The sequence below is a fragment of the Tachysurus fulvidraco genome, chromosome 2 (genome assembly GCF_022655615.1).
Source record: "Tachysurus fulvidraco isolate hzauxx_2018 chromosome 2, HZAU_PFXX_2.0, whole genome shotgun sequence".
In the NCBI taxonomy this organism is placed as follows: domain Eukaryota; kingdom Metazoa; phylum Chordata; class Actinopteri; order Siluriformes; family Bagridae; genus Tachysurus; species Tachysurus fulvidraco.
The window spans coordinates 5,113,327-5,122,095 of NC_062519.1; the positions used below are offsets into that span (position 1 = coordinate 5,113,327).

General features: G+C 35.5%; 1 protein-coding gene and 1 pseudogene across 1 annotated transcript; one reads left to right on the forward strand and one right to left on the reverse strand.

Moving 5' to 3' along the window:
• Window positions 1-244: 244 nt before the first annotated feature.
• On the forward strand, window positions 245-1,402 carry LOC113656536 (annotated as a pseudogene).
• Window positions 1,403-5,542: 4,140 nt separating this feature from the next.
• On the reverse strand, window positions 5,543-7,284 carry LOC113656537 (transcription factor HES-5-like). Its single transcript, XM_027167832.2, has 2 exons — window positions 7,036-7,284; window positions 5,543-6,929 (listed from the first exon to the last, which is right to left on the reverse strand). Exons 1-2 carry the CDS (start codon window positions 7,282-7,284, stop codon window positions 6,501-6,503), a joined length of 678 nt encoding a protein of 225 aa, XP_027023633.1. The 3' UTR covers window positions 5,543-6,500.
• Between the last annotated feature and the right edge of the window lie 1,485 nt (window positions 7,285-8,769).

Genomic DNA, 8,769 nt, shown 5'->3' on the forward strand with positions numbered 1-8,769 from the left:
ACAGGGTCACCACTTTCCCAGATTCACACAGTGTTCTCTATGAGTCCATCTCCATCACCCCACCCCTCCACCTGCTCCCCTGAGACAAGGATATTGTCCTCTGCTAGAAGAACACTGAGCATGTGGCAGCCCTACATTCCTCATTGTGTGTCCAAGTTCTCTCATTGGCTTCAAACTGTGAGAAACTCCAACAAGACCAAGACACACACATTCATATGGAGATTTGGCAGTATAAATAGAGGAGATGCAGCCAGTACAAATCAGACTCACTCTACACAGAGAGATCTACAGCACAGAGACACAGCCATGGCACCAACCATCACTTCAGCAATGAACATCTCCAATGAGCAGCTACCTCTGAACAACAAGGTAAATTAAGAACCTGCTTCATTTCAATGTTTATAATGACCTGCTTTCTACTCAATAACTCTTTATACCGTAGTTCAAGATGACTAAATGTTCTCTTTTTGATATTTCCAGCTGAAGAAGCCGATGGTGGAGAAGATGCACAGAGATCGTATCAACAGCAGCATTGAGCAGCTAAAGTCTCTCCTGGCTCCAGAGTTTCTCAAGCAGCAGCCCGACTCCAAACTGGATAAAGGAGATATCCTGGAGATGACAGTCAGCTTCATGAAATAACAGCAGCAGCAGCAGCCTGCATTCTCCTCCAGCTCAGCAGCTGTCAATCAAGGCTTCTCCCAGTGTGTCCATGACATTTTCCACTTCCTGTCCGAAGATGAGGTGAGAACACAGAGCCAGAGAAAACTGCTGAACCACTTCCAGAACCTGCAGCCATCTTCAGATGAGAAGAGAAGGGAAAGTGTTCTGGCTCAGCTGAGCTCTACAGAGCAGCAGATCATCAGCAAAGAGAAGACTTCAGTTAAGAGCTCCCTCTGGAGGCCCTGGTAATCCTCATGGATAGAACTTGTCTTAGTTAACCACTGTTTGACCACATTGGTCTGCTAACATGGGAATAATAACTATGTATTTTTTCTGTTGGGTAAAATTTACTCCATGTAAATCCTCCATGTTTCTTGAATAATATTTTTTATGTCACATGATTTCCTATGCATCAACAAGACCTGACAAAGACTCATTTTTTGTATGCATTTATTTTTAATGCTTTGTATACTCAAGAATTAATTCATTTCTAATGTTTGGAATGACAATATAAGTCATTGATGTCTGACATCCATTTTCTATATCTGGTAAAGATTTTTAGTTTTGCCTTTTATCAAGGCTTTAATTTCCTAAATATAAACACAAATGATATTCTCAAGCTTGTCGAAAAATTAAGCTATAAATGTCATTTTTGTTTTTGCTGAAGCCTGTTGTATTTCATAGTGAATAATTATTCTTTCTGGGATGGTATATTTTCTGTTCTGACTATTTCCTTCTGTGAAGGTAAAAGTTTTAAAAATAATAATTGAATGTACTTTACTCATGATATGGCGAAATAAAACAATCACTGAAAATATCTGTCTTGTTTAATTTCCATTCCAGCACACTTACTGATCATATTTTGGGAATTATACAGTACACCCTGGTGAGTAATCATGTTACGGGGCTATTATGAACATAACTTATAAAAAAAATTAATGACACATTAATGACTCTCTTAATAATTAATTGCATTAAGAGATTATGAATGAGCAATAAGTCTGTGTCTATTCATACTAGGCTAGGATGAAACACCTGCCAGACAGAGACCATATAATAAGATCAAATAAATACTGTTTATATATTTATATATATAATTTTTTTTCTCAGTATGAAAACATCTTTATGAATCAAAGAAAATGCTTGTTATTCAGTATAAATTGTGACAAATGATGAATAAATACCTCCACAAAGATGATATATAAAATGTCTAACATAGACAAAGTCATTATATAACAATTTCTTGTTTAAAGGTAAATTAAAGCCTGATATTCATGTATCCAGTTTAAACGTCTAATTTCCCAACCAGTGTCCTTACATTCCTTCCCAGAAGGAAAATATGAATTAGAATATTCTAAGAAAATCTCCTTATAAGAAGATGATGCTTAATTGCTACACTTAATTCTATAAAGAGTTTATTAAAGTCCTCTAGAGTCTCGACTCTACAAGGGACTCCAGAGGGAGCTCGTCGCAGAACAATCTGCTAATATTCTGCCCTTCTATAGAGCTCAGCTGAGCCAGAACAGTTTCCCTCCTGTTCTCATATGCAAGAGTGTAGATCTTGATATTGTCCCTAACTGGATTCTTCCAGCATCTTCAATTAAAATATCTTTCTCAAAGTCGAAAAGAATATGTTTATTTCAATGAGACAATAATAATATGTTAAGTTTTAACAACTCAGTTATAATGCAAGTCCAAACAGAACTTGAAAGAAAACTAAAAAGCCCAGAAAGACTTCAGCTAGACTTCAGCTTTGGCTCAGTTTGGAGCCAATGGGAAAGCTTGGAAACACAATGAGGAATAGGGCTGCCACATGCTCAGTGGTCTTCTAGCAGAGGACAATATGCATGTCTCAGGCAGCAGGTGGAGGGGTGAGTTGGTGGAACTGGACTCAAGATCACTGTGGGAAAGTGGTGACCCTTTAAAGAGAGCAGATCTGCTGCCTGATGTTGGGATTAACAAATGTCTTTTGGTGTTTATTAATATACAATTCTGAATATATATATAACGATGTAGAAAAAAGGAAAATACAGCTAATCAGCTATGTATAAACATTCACAAGTCACTGTTTAAGCCTGTGTCAAGATGATTCAAAATACAATAATAATCAATAAATAATATCACTATATTATATGGTAACAATACAGTCATTAACTGTACTATTGATTTTCTTCATTATCTCCTGATCACTTGGATCACTTGTTAGTAAATGATCAACCATCATAATTAATAAAATTCCTTATTAAAATTTCCTTGTGAATGGATCATTATTTAAAATAGCTAGAAGTGTGCCTATTCCCAAATGAGGCACTTTATGACGTGCTGATTTAGATACAATACCAAATTATGCTAATGATGTCAACAAACAGTTTTTTAAAGTTCACCCTCATATCCATAAGCGTGTCTACTCCCCTGTGTGCACACAAAATATCCCTGTGGCTTGTGGAGTTTCGGATTGACTGTGACTCTTCCTTCCTGAGCTTTCCCACACTCTGACTATTGAAAGACAAGCTGAGAAACAATAGAAGTGTGCCTATTCACATGCTAATGGATCTTGTAGAAAAGACCCTCAGGGGCTGTTTGTCATTTAGAGGAGTGACAGGGTGAAAGATACTTAAATACCCTAAATAAGGGAACAGTCTAAATTGAGGAATTGTTGAACCAATTTTTGAAACAGATTCTGAGTTTTAATGTTTGCTCACATTTTGGGTCCATCAATGATCTTTATTAATCCTTTATAAAAGGGTGTGTGTTAATATTTCTGTATAATGTATGACACTACTGTGAGACCGTCTGATACAAAAAATGCTCAACATCTTCTAATCAATAAGAAATCAGAATTAATCAGGTCTATGGTGCAATTTTGCAAGTTTTAAAAGTACATGTAAAGTAATATGTATTTTATATAGCACTATATTCTGATGTGAAAATAAAACAATAAGTCTTGTATTCTGTATCTGATGGAGATCTTTGTGTAACAGATGTACTTCATGGCTTGAAAATGTTTGCCAACATGGAGAACAAGTGTGTCTGAGTTTCCCACACTGAATCCTATGTGCTGAGATCAATGTAGTGCAGAAGCTTTAGTCCTGAATAGATCATTAGTTCCATTAAAACACTGCTTGTGGTTTTATTAAAGAACCTCAACATCGCTTACCATCTGGAGTGAAAGATGTTACACCTTCAGTTACTATTTATATTATTGATTAGGGGGTCAGTTTTCAATCAGGAATTCATGATCAGTATTTTTATTAAAAAATATTGATACTTCTTCTTTTTTATTCTTCGATATTAAAGAATCCATATTATTCAGACACATTAGTAAAAGCCTGTTGGAGCAAAACATAAACTTTAGTTATTTTCTCTTGTCCCCTGATAGACAATATTGTGGACACTTCAGCACGGGTGTCTTTAAGTATTCCTCTAGTGTTACAAAATATTTAGGCAGAAAGATTAGACCAAGATACAATCTCATATTATATGCAAAAGAATTGTACCAGTACAGATATTACATTTCTAGCATTATTTACAGCAAATGTTATTTGACCAATGTCTGTCCAATCTGACCATCTTTAATGCAATATGATAAAGCTCCATATATTATACCAAAGCACTATATTGTACTACCAATTTCTTTGCTGAAATCTGATGTGTTTGATGACATAATACATGTAATTATTACACAAAGTATTTGAGTTATTACTAAGTTAAGGGTATCAGGTTTTAAACCAGCAGTTTGGACATAACAGATGTGTCTCGTGTCGTGTCTTTGTCAGTCAGTGTGAGTTTAGAGCTTGTCTGAGTTTCCCACACTGAGTCCTCTGTGCTGAGATCAATGGCGTACAAAAGCTTCAGGGTCCTGAATGAACCTTTATTGATGACAAAACACACAGAGTCTGACGTCACTCACCATCTGTCTGAGGCAAGTCTGAACGTGTCGCTATAAAATCTTTCCAAGTTGACAGACTATACTAACTTGACAGCACTTCATTTAGAAACCCTTATAGAAAAATCGCACATTGTACACGATCATGTAAGTAAAATGTGATCACTTTTAAAAAAAGATTCTTTGTATTCCATCATAAAAAATTTAATTTCATCTCTTAAAATGTTTTTTATGAACGTTAACCTTAGTCCATTTTGGGTAAAAAAAAAAAGTGAGGAAACCTTTAAAAAAACATCAATAAAATGTCAGGTGACTGATCAAAAATGCGTAATGCATGTACACAGTGTGATTCTGCTCTCCCGAACTTTCCCACACTTTTACAATTGAGACGAAGAGCTGGACAATAGAAGTGTGTCCATTCAGATACTGATGAATCTGTGGATAAACAGATCCTGACAGGTTTCTTTACAAGTGTGCTGAAAAGTCTGTGTTATGCATAAAAGGAACACTAAAGTTTAGGCAATGTGGACTTGATACTTTTACAAAATCCAAAACTTTCTCTACAATGAGTAGGAAAGGTGTGGGTTTGATCAAATGTTAAAATGATTATTCAAAAGAATTATGTAATGAGATACAGTGTTTTTGCATGAGCATTGCACTGACAAAAAACAAGTCATTTAGACTTAATTGCTTTTTTAGTTCAGTATATGTGAACAACATTCTTATAGTTAAAAAAAAAGTTATATCAAAACTTTCACTCTAAAAGTCCTTCAACACACACGGTGCTCACAATAGAGCAGAGTTTAAACAGCTTGTCTTTACAAAAAACATGGAAACTATTTTCAACAGCTAAAATCTGTTATCAGCTAACATGCAGATTTTAATTATCATTACTACATATTTCCCTCATATATTTCATGTACTGTCCACATTTATTCTGTATTATGGTTTAATGACACAACATCACACAGAAGAAAGTACTTTAGACATGTTTTTATTATTTTTTCTTTCTGGGGTACTTTTGTGTTCGAATTAAGGCAAGATAATATGTGATAATATATCACAACAGTCACTTGAAGAATTCTTCAACACATGGTGCTCATAATAGAGCAGAGTTTAAACAGCTTGTCTTTACAAAAGACACACAAAACTTTTCCAACAGCTAAAATCTGTTAAATAATAAAAAATCCAATTTCTCAAAAGAAATAATAAATGTGAATTAAACATAAAGTGTCTCATCAGATACTGTCAAGGGTAAAATGGATGTTTCATCATTAACAGTACCACACAAAAGGTACAAAATAAACCTTGATTAAGGTAAAAACATAAAACTTCTCAAAGCAAATGAGAAAAATAGATGAATAATCAACATGTAACATATTGATGAAATTAAACACATTTCAAATAAACTGAAATTTAAATCGTAATAATTCTGTATTAATCAGAATGTGATCACCTTCACAAAAGGCATTTAATGCTTATATACTTTATAGTTCACTATATAAATGTAGTGTATTTAACCAGAATGTACATAGCATGTGTATTTCACACTATAATTGGGCACCAATTCTGTAAAATGTAATCAAACATGATCAAATATAATTATAATTTTGTGAAATCACAAAGATAATACAAATGTTAGAGCTAATATAGAATAATACATACAGTGTTTTTTTTTCCTAAAATGGAAATCACAAATAGTAAAGGACGTTTCATAATTGAAAACAATTTATCAGTATTATTTACGTTTAGCATAAACATACATTGTCAATACTGTAGATCCTGACAGGATTCTATCAGCTTCTCCATTAATAATCTTTCACAAAGTAGAAAGATATAGGTCTATCACCAAAAAGATGATAATTAGATTCAGTTAAAATCCTGCTCATGCAGACGTTGAAGGAAAAACATAAAAAGTCCACATAAACTTGTGCTTTAAGTCTAGATCTTGTGTTTACCAGGGCCTCCAGAGGAAGCTCTTAACTGAAGTCTTCTCTTTGCTGATGATCTGCTGCTCTGTAGAGCTCAGCTGAGCCAGAACACTTTCCCTCCTGTTCTCGTCTGAAGATGGCTGCAGGTCCTGGAAGTGGTTCAGCAGTTTTCTCTGGCTCTGTGTTCTCAGCTCATCTTTGGACAGGAAGTGGACAATGTCATGGACACATTTGGAGAAGCCTTGATTGACAGCTGCTGAGCTGGAAGAGAATGCAGGATGCTGCTGCTGTTGTTGTCTCAGGAAGCTGAATGTCATCTCCAGGATATCTCCTTTCTCCAGTTTGGAGTCGGGCTGCTGGTTGAGGAACTCTGGAGCCAGGAGAGACTTCAGCTGCTCAATGCTGCTGTTGATACGATCTCTGCGCATCTTCTCCACCATCGGCTTCCTTAGCTGGAAATAACAAAGACAGAACATTTAGTCGTCTTGAAATATAAAGAGTTACTGAGTAGAAAGCAGGTCATTATAAACATTTAAATGAAGCAGGTTCTTAATTTACCTTGTTGTTCAGAGGTAGCTGCTCGTTTGAGATGTTCATTGCTGAAGTGATGGTTGGTGCCATGGCTGTGTTTCTGTGCTGTAGATCTCTCTGTGTAGAGTGAGTCTGATTTGTACTGTCTGCATCTCCTCTATTTATACTGCCAAATCTCCATATGAATGTGTGGGTCTTTGGCTTGTTGGAGTTTCTCACAGTTTGGAGCCAATGGGAGAGCTTGGACACACAATGAGGACTGTAGGGCTGCCACATGCTCAGTGTTCTTCTAGCAGAGGACAATATCCTTGTCTCAGGGTAGCAGGTGGAGGGGTGATGGACTCATAGAGAACACTGTGTGAACCTGGGAAAGTGGTGACCCTGGAAAGAGAGCAGATCTGCTGCCTGATGTTGGGATCAACGTCACTGACAGAGCACACGATCATCATTACTGCACACACGTGTGGAGATGACATTTATTTTAATGGGATATCACAGGATATGTGTTGTGTAATATGTTCAGGTCAATTCTGATGTTTCATTTTTAAAATCCTCATACTGCACATCCAGAAATGATCAGTTGATGTTAATTGTTAACCCAGAGTTCCTGGTAAATCTTGATCTTAAGAACAATGATGAGCTTTTACTCAACAAACATTATGATCTTTACTTTTGGCTGCATCTTTTTCTACATTATCTTTAACTGGTTTTATTGCGTTCTGCTGCACATATCAGTGTGCATTTTACTGTATAGAAAAATTAACCTTCATATCCATAAGTGTGTCTACTCCCTTGTGTGAACCCAAATATCCAGTGGGTGGTGGAGTTTAGGATGTTAATGACGGTAGACTGTGACTCTTCTCTCCTGAGCTTTCCCACACTTTGACTATTGAAAGACTGAGTCAGAAACAATAGAAGTGTGCCTGTTCACATGCTAATTTAGCTTTCAGGCTAATCGTTAGAATAGAAGGGGCATTTGCTCCTCTATTGCCCCTGAGGGCTCTACCCTTCTTCCTGCACAGACATAATATATGACACTTTAGAAATCCTTATTTCTAACTTTATCTCAAATTTCATATTTCAAAACTAAACTAATTAATCTCATTTGACACGTAAAGCTGAACATCTTTTGATGATATCCTAAAAAATCATCAGGAAACAGATGTTTGTCAGTTATATTATCTTCACATTCGTGCATTTTTTATAGACATTTTTTTATTCATTTTTTAATAAAAATCATTTGGTTTGATTTTTTTCCGACATTGTTTTATTTTTTTTTTCATTACATTATGCAAGGATTTCACTCATAATAGAACAATGACTGTACATTTTTATCCATTAACAAATGTTTTAGGGAAATTAATTTACTGTTGTTGTAGTTCATTTTGTTGACTTGATTTATTTTAAATTTACACTGAAAATAATTTTACTGGATGGTATGTGTTTATAAAAATACTGAAACCGATATATTTTATGCCTAAACTTGCATTCTGAGTCTTTTTGTCTGTCACTATCAGGACTCCAGATGTAACAGATGTGTCTCCTGTCATGTCTTTGTCAATCAGTGTGAGTTTAGAGCTTGTCTGAGTTTCCCACACTGAGTCCTCTGTGCTGAGATCAATGGAGTACAAAAGCTTCAGAGTCCTGAATGAACTTTTACTGATGACTAAACACACCGAGTCTGACGTCACTCACCATCTGGAGGGAAAGATCCTTATTGGCTGAGATTTCTATTTTAATGTAATGTTTTAATATAATTTA

Coding starts and splice junctions, on each gene's coding strand:
- LOC113656537 (XM_027167832.2), bottom strand. CDS start 7,284: ATGTGGCAGCCCTACAGTCCTCATTGTGTGTCCAAGCTCTCCCATTGG. Junction 6,930..7,035: donor AGCTACCTCTGAACAACAAG/GTAAATTAAGAA, acceptor TGTTATTTCCAG/CTAAGGAAGCCGATGGTGGA.